A 23,368-nucleotide genomic window follows, 5' to 3' on the forward strand; every position below is an offset into this window, starting at 1 on the left:
TGTGTGTGTGTGTGTGTGTGTGTGTGTGTGTGTGTGTGTGTGTGTGTGTGTGTGTGTGTGTGTGTGTGTGTGGTGTGAGAGAGAGAGAGGGGGGGGGGCGAGAGCGAGAGAGAGAGAAAGAGAGAGAGAGAGAGAGAGAGACAGAGAGAGAGAGTTATGTCCCTTCCTCGACAACAGCGCGTCATTTTTAGCTCTGGAGCGGGTTGGATGTCTGGAGTTGAGTTCAGCGCGGACCTCAGCCGGAGCCGGTGTCTGTGTGCGCGTTTCCCCGTTTAGTTTCTTACCGGCCGGAGAGGAGAGCTTGTCAGAGAGCGGGTGGAGGTGGTGAAGGTGTGTGCGGAAGGTGTGGAGGAGATGGTTTCTTCGGCAGGATGGACCGGAGGAAAGTCGTGCCCGGGTTCGTCCCCTGTTGCCTGTTACTGGTCCTGTGTGTCTCTGCTGAGGTAAGCGGGCTGCAGCCTGATGTTTACAATCTGACATTTAGACCAGGTTTTGTCACATTTGTGTGTCACGGAGGATTTTGAGCGCCCATCTGATTTAGCGCCATGGGCTATAAGTGAACTACAGAACTGTAACACCTCATGATTCTGTCATCCCATAATCTCTCTATAGGAAGTTTCCTGAAAATCACTTTTTAGCTTTATAATTGAAAATAGAAGGAAAATAGAAACAATTATCTGGGTCATTGTGTTCAGTAAACTGTGTGTAGCACTGCTGATTTCCAGAGGCAATAAGGCAACAAGTTCATCACAATTACTGAACACACACACACACACACACACACACACACACACACATATATATATATATATATATATATAAAGATTAGATAAGATGTACCTTTATTGATCCACCATAGAGGAAATTCAAATTTGACATGAAAGAATAGCACGAGGGGAAAATGTAATAAGAAACAAAATAAGAATAGAAATAGAATCTAAAACAAATGAAATAATTTAGAAATACTTTATACAATAATAATATACAGTACAATGCGATGTAGGCTGTTCTGTACACGTGCAATATAATAATAAAACATAAAAAAAACACAGATACAGATATACAAACCTGTGCATGTAGACTCATTCCACAGATTCACATGCTCAGACTATCAGGTCTTTGACTGAAGGTATGATATGACTTTAGCAATTTCACTCTCTCCATTGTACCTCTTATCACCTGATTATTCCCGCCCTGTTACCTTTAGAAAGAAATCTGCATAAACCTGGAGGCCTCCCAAACTTTAAACACGTCAACTGACACATAGATCCACACCTGATACCTCACACTTCAGTCTTTTCAGTATGAATAGATAAATATAACAACTCTGTCAAAGTTTAACAAGGAGATAAAGTTTGACTGATCACTTGTGGAAACCACAGGTTGGTGCTTACCTTTCGCTCCATAATTCATTGCTCACTTAAGATTTTATTTAGTCTTCTCTCTTTAGTCAGACTCAGATAACAACACATTGAAGAGTATTTACCACAATTAGAAATAAACATGAACAGTTTACATGGTCAGTTTCCAAAGAGGGATCAGAACTGACTGTTTTGTTTGCTCCAGGATCTGTGGATTGTCCCTCCCTGAGTCATACACATTTTACTGCCAAGCAGCCTGAGCTCTGCATAAACACACGGACCGAAACGTTTCACAGTCAGATATTTGAGTGAAGGTGTTGTTGCATCAGATGAGCTGGCCTAAGAAACAATCGTTTTATTGTAGAAGATAGGGAAGAAAATGAATGTAAAGAGGGGGATATTAACATATTAACACAGACAGACTGAGCAACAATATGTTACATATGTACATCCAGTCCAATAGCGATATGTAAATATAGTCAGGATACATGAACAGCAGGTATATTCAGTCTTTTGTGTGTGAAGACACAGCATCGATGCATAAATTACAAAAATTTTCCAAAAACTGCATTTACAGTGCAGCCTGTCAGGTGTTCATATCTGGGTGAACAGTATATCTAGCAATCAATCAATCAATCAATCAATCAATCAATCAATCAATCAATCAATCAATCAAGCAATCAATCAATCAATCAATCAATCAATTAAATTGTACAGCACTTTTCATACAGGTTAGTGCAGTTCAAAGAGCTTCACAGATGAAAAGAAAAGGACAAATCAAATAAGAAATCTGACAGTGAGATGCAATAAAATAAATTTAAAAAGCTACAATTAATAAACAAACAAATAAGAAAATTAACAAGAATAGAACAGATGAAATAGAATAAAATACAATTTACAAAATAATCAGGATAAAATAAGTGAATAAAATAAAGTGACTAATGACTAAAAAGCATATTTAAGAAAAGCCAGGCTGAAGAGGAACATTTCGAGTTTACATTTAAAGCTGCTCTCAGGTCAGATTGTTCCACTGGCTCGGAGCATAAAAGCTAAAAGCCGCCTCACCACAGGTTTGAGTCCTGCGCTTCAGAACAACCAACAGACTGGTACAAGTGGACCTGAGGGGCCGTACTGGTTCATATAGTGTCAGCATGGGGGACATATCTGCCGGTGCAAGGGCTTTAAAAACAAAGAAAAGGATTTTAAAATCAAAACAGAAGCTGACAGGAAACAATGTAGAGACTTTAACACAGGTGTGGTGTGTTCTCTCCTTCTGGTTCTGGTCAGGACTCAAGGCACCAGATTGCGATTCAGCTGCAGCTGGTTTATGATGTTTCTGTGGAGACCAGATAGGAGAGCATTACAATAGTCAAGTCTGCTGGATATGAAAGCATGCAGTACTTTCACAGTGTCACTCAGAGATGATGAACACTCATAATCAGGATACGAGAGCAGAGGCTATATTCAGTCTTTTGCGTGTGAAGACTCAACATTGATGCATAAATTACAAACATTTTCCAAAAACTGCACATCTATGCATCTACAGTGCAGCCCAGAGGGATTTTAAAGAGTGGACTGCACCACTACTGGGTGAGGAGTGTAGGACATGTCCTTCTTATGCATTGCCCTGAAGTGTTGGAAGACATCCCTGCAATCTTCCTTGCATTTACTGCATGTAAACAGCCTCAAGGTCAACAAATTCAAGGTGTGAGTCAGCACTTTAAGATCACAGTCAATGTTTCATTCACTGGTCCAAGGTGCTGGAGAACAGAGAAGACATAAAATATGTCTGAATACTGACTGCCTATTTATTCATTCAGTCACTGGTGGTTGGTCTGCTTCATACTATCAGCAGGTCAAAGTCTGCATTCATTTTTATTCATATCACATCGCTGCAGATATGTGTGTGAGTGACACACCACAGCTGAACAGCTCCCTCAGGTAAGAGGTTGTTTCGGATACAAGCCTCTAATCCCCCACACTCCAATCAAATCCAATGAAATTATGTACAAGAAACTAGCCTGCCATATTAAACCTAAACCCAGAGAACACACAGTAGCTTACCTAAATATCTACCACAAGATGTGAACACAGGATTTTCATTTACTAGTTGGGGGGCCCTCTGGTGGCCCTGTGGCCCCAGGCAGCTTCTCAGCTTGATTATACCCCAGATGGCCCAAGTATTCCCCATCAGCATATGATAAACCAATGTTGATTAGTAGCACCACTAACACTCAGTAATAACCTGCCTTCATTTTTTTTGAAGTTTACTCCATGTCCTGTATGTCACACTGTGTCACATACAGACATCTGTGACTTACTGTATTTAAATCCAAAACAGATGTTCATGTCCATGCAGTGTGTGTTCGCCTCATTAAATGCACTACAGTACCTGCACTGTAACTGAAAGAGTACGGTGGCCCTGAGAGCTCAAAGAACTGCAACTTAACAAAACACATGCAAACAGACAAAAACTCTCTCTCTCTCTCTCTCTCTCTCTCTCCCTCTCTCTCTCTCTCTCTCTCTCTCTCTCTCTCTCTCTCTATATCACAGTCACTTCAGAATAAAGGCAAAAAATAACTTTAAAAAAAGGAATAAAAGTGATGAGCTTGCTGAGATGCCCTTGCATGGATGTATTATAAAACATCATGTGCACTTGTTCAATGCTTTTAACTTCAAAAGTCACAAAGTATTGCTCAGTGCATGCCAGCAGGCTCATCAGTTTTTAGTGTCCCCCGGAAACACTCGTGTTGTGCTGTGAGTATCTGCAGCTCATGTGTTGTCACATTGATGAAGATGTTTTCTGAAGTTCTTTGTGTTTTGTCTGTTTACATGTGTTTTCTTATGTAGCAGTGTGTTGAGCTCTCAGGGACGTTTTTTGATCATGATTTTTATTTCATCTCTTCTATCCTGAATTTATGTTTAAGCAAATTTCATACAAAAGGCTACAGATACGTTTGCTCACCGCACCTTGAACAGTGTGTACTTGACTAAATCTTGCCTTGTTCAGACCCGACCTGAAGACACAATGCAACAAAATCAGAGCAACATAAAAAAAGAGGAAAATCTTAGTGGCGCTCCACACGTACTGCAGCTGCTGCTGTAAGTAGGAAATAAGCTTAAAGGAGTAAACAACCACAAACATTAAACAGATGGCTCTGAAAAGTGTGTAGCTTCCTCCTGTGTATGAAATCTGTCAGCTGTACTCAGCTTGGTTTCACTACAGTTCCAATGGACATCAACAGAGACTGAGTTTCACAGCAAAACATGTCAAAACATTATAACATCACACAGCTGCTGCAGCATGATCAACTTCTCCACTGATCGGTATGATCAATATGTTCCTGAGCGCCTTCCACCAGAGGTTTTCCATGTCCAACTGGTAGGAGACACCAGGCTATAGACTCCACACACACTGGACAGACTATATATCTGATCTGGTCTGGGAAAGCCTCAGGTTTCTGCAGGAGGAGCTGGAAAATACAGCTAGGGTGAGGGACGCCTGGACTATAACTTGCTCAGCCTGCTGCCACCACAACCTGTCCCTATCCCCAGCCTAAATATAGATATATATAAACATCTTCATCACATGTCCCAGCACTGACAGTGATAGTTCAGACATACTGTAAGGGAGTGAGTCTGAGGACAGGGGACTCAGCTTTGTGAATGAAACCTCATTATACACTGCTCACTGAAACTGGCTCAAGCTGGCATCAGTTGTACAACTAGTTTAACAACAAGGAAACTTCCATAATGTGGGCTCCAGGGTCTTCAGTGCCTTTGATGAAAGTTAGATTTATGGCAGGAAAACAGTGTAAAAGCTTTGCAGTATAATAAGAGTGTTGTGTTCTTCTTCTTCTTCTGAATCCTGATTGTTTCTTCCACAGGTCTCTGAAGGTGGACATTTGAATGCTGTGCAGAGTGCAGGTAAGAGTCATCTCAAACTCTTTATCCATGTGTGTGTCTGTTTTTTTTTTTTTTTGGGGTGGTGGGGGGGGGGGTGAACATCTACATGTCATGAGGTTTACTGAAATGTGTCATCTCAGCACTGGTGTTAAACCACACTGCTCTGTGGAAAAAAATAACTGGGTTTTTGAAAATGATTAAAAACCAGAAAAAAAGTCTTGTGCATAAAATAGGACATAGATTCTTAGTATCTTATACTCTTCAATGTAATGGATGTCCTGCCACAGACAAATAGTTCCACCATTAATATTAATGTGATGATATACTGTAATGTATATCATCACATTATTATTGTTATACTGTAATGTAATGTATATATACTGTGACGTTACCCAAAGGTTTCTGAAGAGCGGTTTTGAAGCTCAGAGTGAGCTTTTTCCACCGTCGCCATCTTGGCAGTGTCTGACTCCGCCCCTAACTCGCAGCTAATCAAAAAATGGTCAAAGAGGAGGGGCGTGTGTGGAGCCCTGACTTAGGCGCATTTCAGTTGATGGCAAGCATATGCTCACCCACCTGTCACTCAAAGAAGCCATGCCCTCAATTCTACATAACTTTAAGCCTTAATAAAATGTAAACTGGTTGAGTTATAAAAACAGTTGTCATGATGGAGGAAATTAGCTCTAGAAACCAAAACTGTTTTTGTACCAGGCTGTAAACATGTTTATTTCTGCTGTAAAGTTGGACATTTTAACATGCGAGAACTGCAGCTTTTGGTTCTTCAGTGTTGGCTTCGTTTTTCAGCCCCAGAGGTTGCTGCTTGGGTGGATCAGAGATTAAAGACACATTTCTAACAGGACTGATCATTGGGGACAGTCCCATATATAAGCCTATAAGCTTACATGATCCTCTGGGATAAAGACAATAGCTGCTCAGGTGATGACTGTTGTTGAACTGACTGTTGTTGAACTCTGATTGTTTCTTTATGTTTTGTACATGAGGACCTTCATTAACTGCCTCAGGTTATGAGACTGGACTGATACGTTCTATGAAGTTGGTTCACATGTAAAACACACCACGTTGGTCTGGTGGGCAGATGGTGGTTTAATAAGACAATGTTGCTGAAATGCAGGGAAGACACTTAATAGCAACCAGAAGCCCTGCCAACTGTAAAACTGATCTATAAAACTGCTTCCTGTGACTGGTTCACACACAAGAACCAGCCTGATTTACTCTGACTTTAGAGTCCTACAGTCAATTACTCAACACTGGCACAAGTAGGTTCTTGCCAATGCAGCTGCCAAAGCATATAATACTCAACAGTCAGCTCATCCATTTCCCAGTGAGTGTCTGACAGCTATAAAGTCAGTGGAACTTTTCCCATCAGTGGTGAAACCTCATTGCCATAAACCATGAAGCAAGACAGTCAGGTATTCTGCAGGGCCTCCACCGCTTTAACTGTGACTGTGAGCTACAGGCACATATGGCTTCACAGGCTGCTGGTGGTGGGGGTGAAAACATGCCATGACTGGAGGATGCTTAGGTGATGAGACAGAGACGGCTGCAAAGACCAACAGCATAAAGACGAGACTGTAGGCAGCAAACTAGATTAGACTGGCTGGTCAGGGTTAAGGATATCCAGAATTATGGCACGACTGCAAGGACAGAAACAGTTTGACCTAGACAGAGGTGAGAACCTGTGACTATTGCATTCACAGTTTGTCTTGAATCCATATTTTCCTCTTCTCCAGTGATTTATTTTGAAGTGTTGATCCATAAGAAGATATATTTGTGGTTTTAAGAACCAAAAAACATCTCAGTGTAGTTTTACATCTCCTCTCTCAGGCTTCTCTCTGGAGCTCTAAGAACAGGTCAGTGAGCCAATCAGAAGAGAGGAGGCTCTGAGCCTCTCTTCCGATTGGCTGACTGCTTTCTGAGTGATGGAATAAAAATATAGCAGATTTCAGGTAAACACTCAGAGAAACCAAATCCTGCAAGGTTGGATGGTGGGTCCAGGTGGGCGGGGCTTGGCGCAGTGACTGCTTTGTTGTGGCATCACAAAGTTCCACAAGTCCTGACAGCTGGTTTTAAGGCTCAGTTTCTGAATACAGGCTGTGTGCATTTCTCTGTGGACTGAGGCTTTGATACTTTCACAGTATTATTATAGAACCTAGACCTGATCTATAATCACACAACACATGGACATCTACCTTTAGACTATATGGACCTTTAATGCAAGTGTAGAACCTAGATTCAAAGCATTCAATCACTGCTGATGTAATATTAGGATTGTTGGACACAGATAAACAGAAAAATAGCTTAATGTTGAAGTGAACACAAATCAACAACAAATCTCTACAAGCTGACCTTAATTAATTACAAATTACATTGAAATCATAATAAGTGATTGCATTAGATTATCATTTAACTGATGTTGGTGATGAGATTTGGTTCACAGTTGGTGTTCCAGTTCATCTTAAAGGTGTGGGATGAGGTGGAGGTCTGGGTTCTGTGCAGGGCAGTCAGGTTCTTCCATACCAAGTATTTATGGAACAAATTATCAAAATTGTAGACATAATTTCTGTATAGCCCTGAGTCTGTGTTTGCTTCACAACAAACATCATCACACCTCAGAAATTTCTCCCCTGCCTCTGTGTCGTGTGAGTTTTGCCATTATGACAGTTATATAGTATTGACAGATGTAAAAAAGAAGCATGACTCAAATAGGTTTAAAAAGTTTCAGTCAAACCCAGTGATAATTACTGCACAGAACAACAAGTCCTCCAACCTAAACAACCATTTACAGGAGGAGAGTCTCGTCAGCACCACAGAGAGGCAGGATTGACACCAGTGCTCAGATTCTCTAGTAAAAGTAACAAAATCACAATGTGAAACTCTCTGACAAGTAGAAGTCCTGCATTAAAGTGTTTACTTGTACTTTAAATAAAAGCAAAAACACTCATTGACAGTTATATTACAGTATATACATTACATTACAGTATATCAATAATAATGTGATGATATACATTACAGTATATCATCACATTATTATTGATGGTGGAACTTGAGGTCACTGTAGAGAGGTCTGCCATGAGATCGGGCGGAATTTAAAATTACATTTCAGAGTCAGTGTAGGAGCTGTTTCCCTTTAAGTAGCGCCAAGGTTCTTATTCAACTCTGTCTGACAGTATTATAAATATTTTTGTTCCTAATATTTACAACTATTTAAAACTAGATCCCGTTTTTTTGCCTCACCATTTCATCTGAGGGAAATATTCTATTCCAATATGTCTGCTGCATTATTTGAAACATTCAAGTGAATGGGGATGTGGTCTCAGACTTTTTCACCCCTCTGTATTTCCCCCAAAGCCATGATGGTGCAGTGGTTAGTACTATCACCTCACTTCAAGAAAGGTTCTGGGTTCAAACTCCTGTGCCTGCTGGTTTTCCTCCTACAGTCCACAGACCTGCAGGTTAGGTTAAGTGGCAACTCTAAAAGAGAATTGTTGTTTGTCTCTATATATCAGCCCTGTGCAGTCTGTCAGTCCTAGTACCTGGCCCTCCCCCACTGCCAGCTAGGATGGGCTCCAGCCGCCCTGACGGGGCTGAGTGCTATGGATTGATGGATGTATATTCCAAAAACTTCAGCCTGACACATCTGGTATCTTTAGACACCATCTCCACTAGATCTCCACTAGAATTAGAAATAAAGTTCTTTGGATTTGAACAGTGGTTGATTACACATCATGAGGCTGTAATGGCTGAGCCTGTCACAGTTCACTCAACAGCTCGACTGAAGAGGCAGATGTAAAAGTCTTTCCTTAGAGGTGAGTGGGGGCTGATTCTATGTGAAATGACAGCAGAATCAGAGCATGTATGCACAAACAACTGAATGAATGAATAAAAGGATGAATGACTGAAATTCAAAACCATGACAGACCCACCAGCAGGTCAGTGAGGTTAAAGAGTTTGAACTGACAGCTCACAGCTTCTTTCCTGTGTCTGCACTACAATTAAAACACAGTTTTCACTCAGATCTTTATATGGAAGATTTGTTTAAAATTGTATTTTCATTTAATGTTCAGATTGCTGGTACTATCATTGTTTTCATAAAAAAAAACTAGAATCACCTCCTCATGGTTGTCCATTTGTGTGACATTTTGTCATAATTACTGTGTGAAGTCTTGAGTAATGGCTAAAAAGTCTTTTGTGATGTCACACTGACCTTGACCTTTGACCACCAAAATGTAGTCAGTTAGTCCTTGAGTCCACATGGACATTTGTGCCAAATCCGAAGGGATTCCCTTCAGTAGTTCTCTAGATATTGCATTCACAAGGCCAAAATCATGTCTTCTGATGTCACCGGACCTTGACCTTTAACCTTTAGCCACCAAAATCTAATCAGTTTGTCCTTAAGTCCAGGTGCACGTTTTTACCAAATGTGAAGAAATTCCCTCAAGGCCAAGCACAAACAACCAGGTTTTTGTGAGATCACCATGCCTTTGACCTTTGACCTTTGAGCACCAAAATCTATGGCTGTCGCTGGATGAATTCTCAAACAGACACACACTGAACCACTTTTCATCAACATCCTGCCCCATGACTCATCACCTCCTGGGTGAATACACGGCTGTATACACACGACAGCAGAGTCAGCATCATTTGTGATCAGAGTATAAACAGCTTCAGAAACCCCCTCTCTCTCCACACCGTCGTACGACTCCTCGTACAAACCAGTTCTTCTCTGGAATCATTTATCTTCATACTGTAAAGCTTCACTAGTGGCCCCTAGAGGCTGTGATGTGCATCACACCTCACAATCCAAGTCCTGCTGTGATTCAGTGTTGGACAGACAAACCGTTGTGCTTTGTGTACAGGCTTTTAAAGAGAGAGGAAGTTGGTTTGTAATAACAAAGAAACAGTCATGATTTTAACTAAATTTGTCTTGTCTGTGTTTTGAATTACAAATTCAATTTAATCTAATTCTTTCTTACAACTCAGAGCTCAGTGTTTTGTTGTTCTTCGTGTAAGGTGATTTAGTGAATACAGACTGTGTGACTGTGTCTGCAGCTACACTGTCCTGTTCAGAAGGCTTTGAAGAACTGGGATACTACAATGGCTCAGTTTCCCACACGGACTCAGGCTCCCCCTGTCTGAAGTGGACAGACTTCCCAGACTACATGCGGCAGTACCCGGGCCGAGGCCTTGGAGACCACAACTTATGCCGAAACCCGGACCAGGAGGCCAACCCCTGGTGCTTCTTCAGGCAGAGCTCTGGTGCCATCGGCTGGGCCTACTGCGACTGCCAACAATCAGGGTGAGCTGGGGGGGGGGGGCTCCAGGTGTCTGAGGATGGATGGATGGAGCCTGTTGTCTCTGATGGGGAGGTGTGGCTTGTGATATGCTGTATTAGAACAGGGTTACTTGTGGAAATTCTTCCTGTGTCTTCTGCAGGTGCAGCCAGATTGGTGGGGGGGTCATCAGGCATCAGCGGGCGTCTGGAAGTCTACCTGAATGGCCAGTGGGGGGCAGTATGTGACACACACTGGACTGACCGAGATGCCAGTGTCATATGCAGACAGCTGGGACTGGGGTGAGGACAGTGTCACACGCTCAGACACATGTCTTTGGGTTTGTGGTTTTTTGTCTGAAATGCTGCTGTAAACAACACCAGCATGTGGGGGCCTCTCATTCAGTTTTTCCACTGACAGATTTTTATTCACAACGTTCAAAACAAATGTTACAAACAACTTCACTGATTGGCCTCGTACTAAATATTATGACTTGCGACTGGTCTGACCCTGGTCTGAAAATGAACTTTGTTTAGACACAGCGACACAGTCCCCCTGATCTGATCCCTTATTGCAGTGGTAGAATGTAACTGAGTACAGCACTGGAGTTAAATATAAACTTGTACTTAACTCAGTTAAATAAAATGAAATACAAATATAATATGATGGGTTGAAATTACTTTACAGGAAATTAAGTACTTTAAATTAGCTCCAGTTCAACCACATACAACAGTAAATACTATATACTGTACACAGTGATGCAGTAGTTTTCATAATTATAATACTTTTGAGTGGTGCCTGGTACAATATGTATGTATATACAGTATGTATGTACAGTATATATATATATATATATATATATATACTACTCTGCATAATGAGTACTTTGACGTTATATATACTGTATATATACTATTCTGCATAATGAGTACTTTGACATTATATATATTGTATATATACTTTCAGTATATTGTTATTAAACCTAAACAGATCAACTGAAAGGTCCCATACTGTCACTGTTATACTGTCACCTTCAGTGTCAGTGACATCACTGAGCACTCATGGCGTAGCTACAGAGACAAGCATCCTGTAGACACACTATCACATCAGGGCTACAGAGATACTGACACCGATTCAAGACCTGTGACGTAGCCTGAGCTGTTGTTGTCTGATGGTGGTAGAGAGCATTGAGAGTGAAAACAGCATGAAGCAAGTTGAAGAAAGGCTCAGTTATATCTAACGAAAACATCTCCACTGCAGCAGCAGTTTCTCATGCATTCAGGACAGAGGGAGAAGTTACCCGCATGTAACTCCTGTACTGTAGCTGTATATCACGAACACAGTCACTGTGATGAGTACGATTTAAATCATGATCAGGCCTGATCATGTGCAGTACCTCTAGTGTTGTGGTGGTGCTGTCAGCGGATGAAGTCTGATGCTGATCTATAAGTGAAAACCACAGGACTCCTGTTAATCCCTTGCATCATGTATAAAGCCGGCTCCAGTCCCCACAGGTCACTGAGGGTGGACACAGTGGGCCCTGCGTCCAGTGCTCAGTGACTTTTCTCACCCCAGGCTTAAAGCTGAATAAACTAAATTACACACTGAGGTTGGACCTTATAGACTTTGGAAGTCACCAGCTGTTCTTTTCAGTAAGCTACCACTGTGTTTTCTATTTTCGCTGTGTAGTTTGTTGTGGCTTCTTCATTGGCCTTGTGTGATGTTTGCTTTGAGTGTGTGTGTGTGTGTGTGTGTGTGTGTGTGTGTGTGTTTAAAAGACAACTGTGTGTGTGTGTTTGATGTCCGTGCAGTGAGATTGGTACAGCCCTGCAACAATCCTACTTTGGCCCAGGATCTGTCTTCCACTATGAGCGTCTGGGTTGCCGTGGTAATGAGAAATCCCTACTGGAGTGCCGGAGCCGGAAGTTTGTCACCGGCGACTGTAACCATGGCAATGAAGCAGGAGTGATTTGTGCTGAACCTGAAGGTGAGACCAGGGTGTCTATAAACAAAGAGGAACAGATCAGAACAGACACATGTCATATAACCGCTCTGCCGGCCATATACAAACACAGTGCCCGGATTTTGTGTTGTTGCCGTTTCATGACTCCAACTGCCTCAGTCCTCAGTATTCCTTCAGCACCTAGTAATAGATTATAACAAAAAACAACCAACCAGAACTGGGCTTTTTTGGCTGTACTAGTTTCCTCCCAGTAGTCCACTTGTCGTTCAGCTCCCTTTCTCCTCAAACACCTGAACACTTTCTCAGGTACGGTAGGTCGTTCCAGCATCGTGGAGTACCTGCCTCAGGTCTTCTGTGGATTCGGTCTGTCTCAGTGTCTCTGTCTCTTCAAGTGAGACCTGACTGACTCCATGATGCTGAGATCAGGGCAGAGTATCTGCTCTTCTTTGCTTCTGAAGATGGTTCTTTATGACTGGTGCTGATCAGACGAAGAATCTAACCATCTAAAATGTCTCAAACCTTTGCACAGTACTGTAGCTCACTAAAATACACCAGGGGCCAGGGACATGCAGGTCTAAGAGCATGTGCCCACCAACACAGACACCCAGGGTCTGAGATCTTTCCATAAACAACACCATATTTGATCAGTACGTATATAATTAGCTCAGATGTTGCTTTGCCTTTTGTTTCTCAGGCACTGGCATCCCTCTGAGGCTGGTGGGAGGTCTGGAGGACTTTGAGGGCCGTGTGGAGGTGTACCGTGATGGCAGGTGGGGAACCATTTGCGAGGACCAGTGGGATGACACCGATGCCGAGGTGGTGTGCAGACAGCTAGGCCTCGGGTAAGAAATAACTGCTGCACAGAGAGTGTCAGATCAAACTGTGGCGCCTCGCTGGCATCTCTTCTCAATCCCTCTCGGTGCAGTGGTGTCAGTGAATACAGAGAATATAAACAGTCTACCTGCACACAGGCACACGAGACAATCGATAACTAAACTACCACTTTTAAAACTGGAAAAATCCTGTTTTCTGTTCCCAGCAGCAGAAAAGAATCAGCTGACATTTTAGATTTTGTTTTTAATGTCCCAATAATACATCTTGGATGTATTCTCCTGCTGGCTTTAAATTATAACTTCATTTGGCATTCTAACATTTTTTTTTTGTATTGCACAATTGCATGCTGGGTACTCTACATTGGCATAAATAATAGCATGTTATAATAAAAATATAACATTGTTGTGTGTAACTGACCTTGTGCTTCACATAAAAGGTGGTGTTTGTTTGTCCTGACCAACAGGGGCGTGGCCAAAGCATGGACATGGGCCCACATTGGCCAGGGTGTTGGTCCCATCTTACTGGATGGGGTCCAGTGTACAGGTAATGAGCTCTCACTGGAGGAGTGTCCTCATAACAACTGGGAGCAACACAACTGTGACCACATGGGAGACGCGGGCGTGTCCTGCAACCCACACACAGGTCAGAGCCAGCAACAACACACTGACTCACGTTCAGCTCAGAAGACACTGTAGCCATCACTGTGAGATGTACATGTGCTAAGTCTGTAGATTATATACATCAGCGCATTAGCATTGCGTTGCCATGCTAGTGTTAGCACATATCCTAAAGCATCACTAAGTACAGCCTCACAGAGCCACTAGCATGGCTGCAGACCCTTCGTTGTGTTGGTGTGAACATGGCTGAAAGCTTCTTTATGACGATTGTTCCAGTTTGACATAGATGACCTCCATCACCCCTCCATCACTCCTCCCCTCTCCTCACTGCTGTCCTCATTGTCCTTTAGATGTAGGAAGTCTGTTGAGTCTCGACCCGAGGAGGACTCCCAGACAGTCAGCGGATGAGAGGCAAAATGTCTAGTATGTCCAGTTTCTGTTGACTTAGCACTCGTAGATGTCCTGTGACCTGGACGACTGACAATCCCCCCCAGACATGTGATAGTGATCTGAACGGAGATAAAGGATGAGACGAGATGAGATTTGTCCTGCGCTCCCTGAGCATGTGATCTGTAGAGTGCAAGTGTTTTCCTGTGTGGTTGCAGACGGTGCAGTGCGCCTGGTGGGAGCAGACAGTCACTGGGAGGGCCGTGTGGAGATTTACCACCACGGAGAATGGGGCACAGTGTGTGACGACAACTGGACCGAGCTCAACGCCCAGGTAGTGTGCAGACAGTTGGGCTTCAGGTCAGTGCATTACTACGTCTGAGTCACTAACTCCTTTGTGCCGTACGGGTCATTCACACATAGGATTCAAAAAGCTGGGTCAGGAGATTTATGTTTATCCATCCATCCATCCATCCTGTTTTCTGTCTAATATCTTGGTCCTGGTTGTGGTGATGGCAAGGTAGTCCAGATCCCCTTCTCCTCTGCCAAGTCCTCCATCTAATTCCCTGGGATACACTGTAGTGTAAACCCTTCAGCATGTTTATGGGCCTGGATTACCAGGGTCCACGAGGCACCCTGATCAAATGCCCAAACCACCTCAAATGGCTTCACTGCTAAAGAGCAGCAGTTCTACTCGCTCATGCTCCCTACCTCCTACCTACCTACCCTCTCTGAGCTCCTCATCCGACCCTAAGAAACCCTGCAAGAGAATCACATTTTGTCTCATTTTTTGGGTCACTACCGATGATTATTGCTGAGTGTAGGAACATAGGTCAAATTGTAAATCAAATTCAGAAACAGCTTCTTCTCTTGGAAACATGAATGAGCTTAACAAATGTCACAATGATCTGCCAGGACATATTTTTTCTTTAAGTGGAAATTTTGGTGTGAGATTGGGATTGATTGAAAGGCCACAGGGTCACCACAGTCAACGGGGCTCATCCACTGGAGAGCGTAGTTACTTCTCATGTATTTCATTTGATCGGACAGACTCACACCTTTACTAGAAATCTGTCGGTGACTGGACGAACCCCTGTGATGATTCAGCTCAACTGTTTCGACTTGTGTTCTGAATTTACCATTTAATTAAAGTGACTGGATCCATGTTACTGTAGCTTTAGGTCTGATTAAGACTGAGATTAAGATTTGTCTTTTCATTTTCGGTCATTTCCCCATTTGAATCTGCACTTCAATGCTAAATTGCTAATTAAGTCAGTCGCATTTGGAGAAATCCTGTAATTACTTTGACACAAGCAGGAACCAAAAAACTGTCAAACAAGTGTGTGAACAAAAAATAGACTGGAGGGATATTTTGGGACAAGTGCTCCACACACAGACTAACCATCTGACATTACAATCAACAGATCTGATGATGATGTTACATGTCTTTACCAGCTGATTTCCTGATTGTTTCCTTCAAGCAGAGGATTTCAACAAACTGAAATCAGCCTGTAGAGGTTTAGAAATGTCGATGCAGAACCTGCAATGGCACGTGGTTGTATATCTCTGATCAGATGAAAATAAGACAAAAACATTTCATTTCTGAATGAAAACAAACAAAACTGAGTCAAAAACACTCTTTTTTTTATATTATTAGACACATACACACCAAAGAGCACTCCTGTAAATTCCATGACAGTGAGAACCAGCAGTGTGCATGAGTTTTTAAGTTCATGGAAAACCTCATTTGTATTCTTCATATTCTGGAGAAAATCAGTCTAATTTATACATTTCTGTTGCGACAGATCAGTCTTTTCTGCAAGTTGAATGAACCATGTAGCGAACCATGGGCATTTGCACAAAAGAGTTTCTCACATCTACCAGTGTGTCTGTCTCTCTCTTTTGTGTGGTCGTGTGTGCAGGGGCCGGGCGGAGGTGGCTCCTGACGGGGTGTATGAAGAGGGTCGAGGGACGATCCTGCTGGACGAGGTGCAGTGTCAGGGAACAGAGGCCGGTTTACTGGAGTGCAGCCACTCTGGGTGGCGCGACCACGACTGCTCCCACAGTGAGGACGTAGGTGTCCGCTGCGAAAGAGGAGGCGATACCAATGAGATACCAGGCCTGCTGCCTCCTGCTGGTCAGTGCACACACTCAACTGTCTTCTTTCTACTGAGGAAAGAAGTTTTCACACATATGAGATGTGCGTGTGTTCCCCTGTAAAGGCCACAACTCACAGGCATCTGAAAACCTCATGATTAACTAACATCAGCGCATCATAATGTTTTCCTGTGACTTTTGTTTGCAGGTCCTCTGGTGCGGTTGGTTGCTGGAGAGAGCAGGAAGGAGGGGAGGGTGGAGGTCTTCATTAACAGCCAGTGGGGAAGCGTGTGTGATGACGGCTGGAATGACATCAATGCAGCCGTAGTTTGTAAACAGCTGGGATTCACGTTAGTATGATATTACACCCTCTCTGATATTCTTCCCTAAGAAAGCTAAAAGCTCAGGAAGTGTCCACCAATTCAAAAACAACTGATGTGGTGCTTTTCACGTTAAGGTAATCATGACGATGAAAAAGCTGGTTCAGTTCAGCACAACCTGTTTTTTTAAACGTATAAGGGAGGGCTGGGTGATGAATCTCATTTTACTTTCAATTACAATTTTGTCTTCCAACGATTAGAAAAACAAGACAATCAAGATAAAACGATTATTGTGCCGCATCCTGTTTCACAACAAATCCCCCCCCCCCCCCCCCACAAAAACCATCCCCCACCATTATTTTTCTTTTTTTTTCATTGAATGGTATTTAAACTTGAAGAAAGTCCATTGTTAAAAAGACTAAAGTTATTCAATAGTCAAGTTCAATAAATGTATGGTGTTTCCAAAGTCAATGAGTAATCATGTTAAATAATTGTGATCGCAATATTGATCAAAACAATTGTGATTATGATTTTTGCCATAACCGAGCACCTGGACTATAAGGATGATTATATAAAGCAAATCACCCGCCAGATCAAAAGACACACAGACAGCAGGTCACGGAGAAAAGGCGTCCTTTAGAAAAGGTAGATTAAAGACTTTATTTAGGAAGACATTTTGAGCTCACTTTAGTTTTCATCAGGTCTGAGATAATAAAATTTATTTCTGGAAAAAAACTGTCTAACAAAACCAGAGTGTGTTTTTGAGAAATATATGAATTAAAAATGAGGATTTGTAGACCAGCAGACCAAATAAAATACATGTAGGCCTACTGGAAATTTAAAAAAAAACATATACATTATCGACCAATAAGGAAGAAATAATAATGCTGTGTGTGTGTGTGTGTGTGTGTGTGTGTGTGTGTGTGTGTGTGTGTGTGTGTGTGTGTGTGTGTGTGTGTGTGTGTGTATGTGTGTGTGTGTGTGTGCTGTCCTCTCAGCGGCACGGCTAAAGCCCGATCCATGGCGTACTTTGGTGAGGGCCAGGGTCCCATCCATCTGGATAACGTTCGATGCTCCGGCGCAGAGACGGCGTTAGGCCAGTGCACGGCTGTGGGTCAAGACGGACTTGACTGTCACCACAATGAGGATGCAGGCGTCATCTGTGATTACACCCTGGATCCTGTGAGAGACAGTGCCATGGCCCTGCAGACCTGTGGCCTGAGACTCAATAACCAGCGTCGTCGACGCAGGATCATAGGAGGAGATAAGTCACTGAGGTGAGAACACACAGATTCACACACATTCACACTGTTAGTTCACTGTCTCTTTAAATCCCTGTACAGCCACAGAAAACACAAACACGTGTTATTATAATAAATGTAGTGTGTGTGTGTGTGTGTGTGTGTGTGTGTGTGTGTCTGTGTGTGATGTCAGGGGTGAGTGGCCCTGGCAGGTGTCTCTGTGGCTCAGGTCTCATTCTAAAGGAAACCATCCTCTGTGTGGAGCCTCACTCATCAACCCCTGCTGGGTGGTGACCGCCGCACACTGCTTCAAGAGGTAGGAGACAGCTCCCTCTTATGGTCACCTGCTGAAACACAGACATCACACAGCTGAGAAAGGAGGCAGCCTGAGCTGCAGCTGCTGATTGAAATTATAACTTTACTCTCTTAATATATGACTCTTTCTTTGTAAAATCACAACTTTATTCTTAATATTATAACTTTTTTCTTTAAATATTATGATTTTATTCTCATAATTACAACTTTATTTTTGTAATTTTACGACTTTGTTCTCAAAATTTCACATTTCTTTTTTTTCCTCAATATGGCCCTAATACTCTTTCATAGTTTTCAGATTAATTTACAATGAAATCTTAAAATCATTTATGAAAAAGTTTTTTTCTGGTAAATTTCACACACACACAAAAACAATTATGAGAGTCAAAACAATGTTTTATTTTATTCAGTTACTCAGATGTTGAAGTAAAAACAAATCCAATCTAATCACCTGTATTCACCTTTTGACATTGTGACATGAAAGGGTTTTTACTATGGGTGCCTAATGTTGCCAAAATGAAAGCCCTCCTGACCTGTAGTAACATGTTTTGTGGGTCATGCATGTCATCTAATGCGCATTAAATGATGGGTATTTATTAACACCATCATTTCCAATCTTTCTTTGCTGCTCCAGATTCGGCAGAGACCCAACCCGCTACGTGTTGCGCCTGGGCGACTACCACACTGAGGAACAGGATGACTTCGAACGCACCTTGTCCCCTGAACGCATCGTCGTCCACAGAAAGTATCACAGTCAGGGATGGGAGTACGACATTGCCCTGCTGAGGCTCAAAGGTACAGAGGGTAACTGTGTAGCATTCAACCCTCACACTGGTGCAGTGTGTCTGCCGGAGCCAGGGAACAAGTGGGAGAAGAGGCCTGCTGCCTGTGTGATCACTGGCTGGGGCATCACAGGTACCTTCACTGCTTAGATCATTGGATCGATAAAATGTAGAACATCACTTTGCATCTGTTGGTTTTTCATCAGGACTTCATCACAGAGAGACAAACATGTTTTTTCATCAGTAATATAATGAACACTTTCATATCTGTCCATCCAGTGCAGCAGTTCTTATTTACATTAGGGCCACATTGAGGAAAAATCAGAAATTTAGAGAATAAAGTCATAACATTAAAACATAGGACAAGATGGGGATTATCCCGTGAACGTTTGAAGGAACTCCGCACTAGACTGATGATAAATTGCCAACCGCCAGCAGATGTCAGGGATCACCAGCAGATATTAACGACCACCTGCGGATGTTAGGGACATATCATTAGTCGTGTACCTTAGCGTCATCAGGTGTTTTCGGCCTTTTAATCACAAGACACCTTCTGCTGAGGCAGGCCCGCCACAGGCTAGTCAATCCTGGGTGTGTGTCCCTCAGACCTTGGGGCCCAGTCGGGGTCTTTCCTCCTGATCCATAGCCATTGGCTGCAGCTTTCTGCAGTCCCTGATGTTTCTTTTATGGTCTGTCCATGGAACTGCGCTCGATGTTCTGGGCAAGGCATCGGTAGCATTTCTTTTAGCTTCAGTTGTTGCTGCCAGGCATTATATATAAACATTTATATATATGTATAAATAATAATATTTGTATATTTTGAGAATAAAATCATAATATTTCAAGAAAAAAGGTTAATAATAAAAGTCATGCTTCTGGCAGCTGCTGTTTGTCTAACAATAGAACAGTCCTGATGATGATGATGATGATGCTGATGATGCTGATGATGATGATGATGATGATGATGATGATGATGATGATGATGATGATGAGCCAAAAGATAAAGTATCTAGTATAAGTGAAACCTAAAGTAGAACTTCACAGGATGCTCCAAGTTCCTCATTTTACAGCTTCTGATTTTTCCCCTTTATTCTTAACTTAATTCTCATAATAAACTTCTTGAAATATTATGATTTTATTCTCAAAATTACGACTTTATTCTCAAAATTTCAGATGTTTTATTCATCAGTGAGGCCCTAATACTCCGTTGTACTAATCAGCCCTTTCACTTAGATATTTTATATTCTAATATGCAACGACGCTCTCTGGTCGGTGTCAGGACTTTTCAGATGCTGCATGTAGTCACTGCACTAACAAATCATTTGTATTTCTACATGTTAAATAAACAAGATGCAACATGTTAACTACAGCCTCAGAGTAAATGACACATGCTTTTCTTCTGTCCAGAATCGGACTACTCCCGGACCCTGCTCCAGGCATGGGTGCCCCTGCTTCCAGCCTGGAGGTGTAAGAAGCGATACGGTGACCGCTTCACCAGCCGCATGCTGTGTGCCGGGAGCCTGTCGGAGCGCCACCGTGTGGACAGTTGCCAGGGCGACAGTGGGGGTCCGCTGGTTTGCCAGGGGGAGGGGGGCCGTTGGGTGCTGACAGGAGTCATCTCCTGGGGTCACGGCTGTGGTAATCCCTCCTTCCCTGGGGTGTACACTCGTGTGAGCAGGTTCCTGCGATGGATTGACAAAGTCATCAACAAACCCTACAAGAACTAATGATGCAGAATAACGATGTTGATATCCAGAGTCGTTAAGAGGTGTCAGGGTTTGTAGCAGCAGGTGTGTGCTGGTGAGAATTAGGCCTCCTTGACTTCTACACTGAGCTCTTCACATCATTTGTCTCTTTTCTGAAATCACTTCAAAAAGCATGTAAATGACACTGTATATTATTCTCACAGTGTGAATTCATTACCATACAGTCGGGGACACCTGTGCTGTGTCATGTGACCATGATCAGAGCCAGTGAGGAGCACACAGCGAGTGGTAAAACATACATCTCCTCAAGCTGCTATATGTGCCTGTTTCCTGCACCTCTTCATCTAACCAGTCCATTCCTCACTCGCTACAGGGTTTCAAAACTGACCAATCAGATTGTACCGCTTCACAATACCAGCCTTCCAGTGGTTTGCCTGTGGAAAGCTGTTAATGTGGAGGAGCAGCAGCTTGAAGGTACAGCTTGTTACTTTATGTGGTTTGGCCATGCTCCCGAGCAGCAGTCCCTACTGTGAGGCCACATGGAAATGCATATGTTCAAGGTTGCACAGTACAGGTCTTTGGGTCCTGATCCAAAGTGGACCACGAGAAAAAACCTGCCTGAGCCCAACGTGCATAAATCCATTTTGATAATCAAAATGGATTTATGCACTTTTCTCTATACAGAGTAGTGCCAATCCAACAGACTGGATTAGAGAAACCTGTGGCAATAGAATCTGGCTACTAGGAGTCAAATGGACCCACCGAGACCTCTACTGGGTACATATGATACAGTTCAATAGTGAGTCATTTAAAACGTTGAATGACATTGCACTAAAATGCATGCCTTACAATCACATTGTCACCTGTGAATGAGAACTTGATTGACAGTGATGGGTAAAAACAAAAGCCTTTGGAGAATGATGTGTGTAGAAGAGTAGAGTACTGAATTAACAGTCCATGTGTGCATCTCTGCACCACAGGTCAAACCATTGTTCATCGCTGTTATTCTAACCATTAATGACATCATTGATGCCAGATGTCTGCTAAAATGAACTACTACACTAATTACAGGTCTGTAAAATAACATTTACTGTCAACGACAATACATGAAAAAGTGTTAAAAGTGCAAGTCCATTAATAGGCTGTCTACATGTGGCTTATAACCAAAGATTGAATTACTGATCAGGCAATTGTCCTGGGACCCTAGACCTCAGGGGCCTGCAAAAGCCTCAAGTTCACTGTTTCTGGTCATTTGTTTAACTATAACTCTCAACTGATCACTGATGGTGAGGGCCTGAAGGTGGGTCCTGCTTTATCACTTGATCTTGTGTGCTGATATTGTGCTTACATGCTGGATAATCCTAAATGAATTTGTATTTATGTTTGGACTTCTGTACACGATGCACAGACATGGGGAAGAACATCAAGTTAATTTGATTTGAATTTACGTAATTCAGTACATATTTGTGCACCAGAAACAGATAATAGCATGTTGTCACAGGAAGTATTCCCTTATATACTTGTACATATTTCTCATCCGTATTACAACTGTTATGTGTTGCCACACTGTGTGTGTGCAGCTGTAGTGTTTACAACAAGGTATATTTTATTTCTGTTTCTGTTCTGCATTGGCCAATGCAATTTTTTTTATCATTTTAATTTATTTAGAAAAAAAAACATCAATGTTGACTTTGTTAAACTGTACGTATTTAAATTGTGTTAATGGTCACATTCCACTATGAGACAAGAGAAATAACAATATTGCTGTAGGTAACTATGCTGCTGGGACATTTAATATACAGTATGTGTCTTAGCCACAGGACTCATTATAGAGCCTAGCTTGATTGTCTCTATTCTTACTTGAAGCCCTTTTGTTCTTTTTGCAGAAACTGTTCATTAAATGTCTCAAAACCATCTATTCAATTCTCCACAATAACTCACAAATGTCCTCACACTGTGCAATCAATGCTCTACAGAACTGTAACATTCTCATAACAAACTGAAAACTACAATCCTCTCCTGGTGGATGTCTGCCTCCTCCACTCAGACTAATTTCAGGTTACATCCCTGTTTATCCAGAGTCAGAGAAAATATCAACCATTTGTGTGAAATTTCATGTCATAATGCTGTGAAGTCTTGAGTTATGGCCAAAACGTGTTTTGTGAGGTCACCGTGATCTTGACCTTTGACCACCAAGATCTGATCAGTTAATCCTTGAGTCCGAGTGAACAGTTGTGCCCAATGTGAAGGGATTCCCTTGAGGAGTTCCTGAGATATTGTGTTCACAAGAACAAAATCATGTTTTTTTTTATAGGTCAACCAAACCTTTAGCCACTAAAATCTAATCAGTTGATCCTTGAGTCCAAGTGAACGTTTGTGTCAATTTTGAAGAAGTTCCATCAAGGCGTTATTGAGATATCGTGTCCATGAGCAGGGGACGGACGGACAAACAGAAACCAGTATGCCCCCGGCTCTGACTGTCACTGGCATGGAAGAATAAAAATACTCGTCCTACAAAGGTTTACTTGGCAATTTCAGGATAATGTATATT

The 23,368-nt window shown here is 42.3% G+C and overlaps 1 protein-coding gene across 1 annotated transcript; it reads left to right on the forward strand.

The window, feature by feature from the left end:
- The first annotated feature begins 371 nt into the window (after nt 1-371).
- On the forward strand, nt 372-21,787 carry LOC111239227 (neurotrypsin-like). Its single transcript, XM_022769059.1, has 14 exons — nt 372-443; nt 5,249-5,288; nt 10,335-10,572; nt 10,714-10,857; nt 12,367-12,542; nt 13,213-13,360; nt 13,816-13,994; nt 14,575-14,716; nt 16,279-16,493; nt 16,662-16,803; nt 17,772-18,050; nt 18,208-18,330; nt 18,964-19,244; nt 20,519-21,787. Exons 1-14 carry the CDS (start codon nt 372-374, stop codon nt 20,836-20,838), a joined length of 2,499 nt encoding a protein of 832 aa, XP_022624780.1. The 3' UTR covers nt 20,839-21,787.
- The last annotated feature ends 1,581 nt before the right edge of the window (nt 21,788-23,368 follow it).

This window comes from Seriola dumerili, unplaced genomic scaffold, assembly GCF_002260705.1.
Source record: "Seriola dumerili isolate Sdu_G_001 unplaced genomic scaffold, Sdu_1.0 BDQW01002174.1, whole genome shotgun sequence".
In the NCBI taxonomy this organism is placed as follows: domain Eukaryota; kingdom Metazoa; phylum Chordata; class Actinopteri; order Carangiformes; family Carangidae; genus Seriola; species Seriola dumerili.

Excerpts from the sequence above, each read along its gene's own strand:
- LOC111239227 (XM_022769059.1), top strand. The coding sequence starts at position 372 with ATGGACCGGAGGAAAGTCGTGCCCGGGTTCGTCCCCTGTTGCCTGTTA. Across the intron at positions 13,995-14,574 it reads GTCCTGCAACCCACACACAG|ACGGTGCAGTGCGCCTGGTG; the intron begins GTCAGAGCCAGC and ends GTGTGGTTGCAG. Across the intron at positions 16,804-17,771 it reads TGTAAACAGCTGGGATTCAC|CGGCACGGCTAAAGCCCGAT; the intron begins GTTAGTATGATA and ends CTGTCCTCTCAG.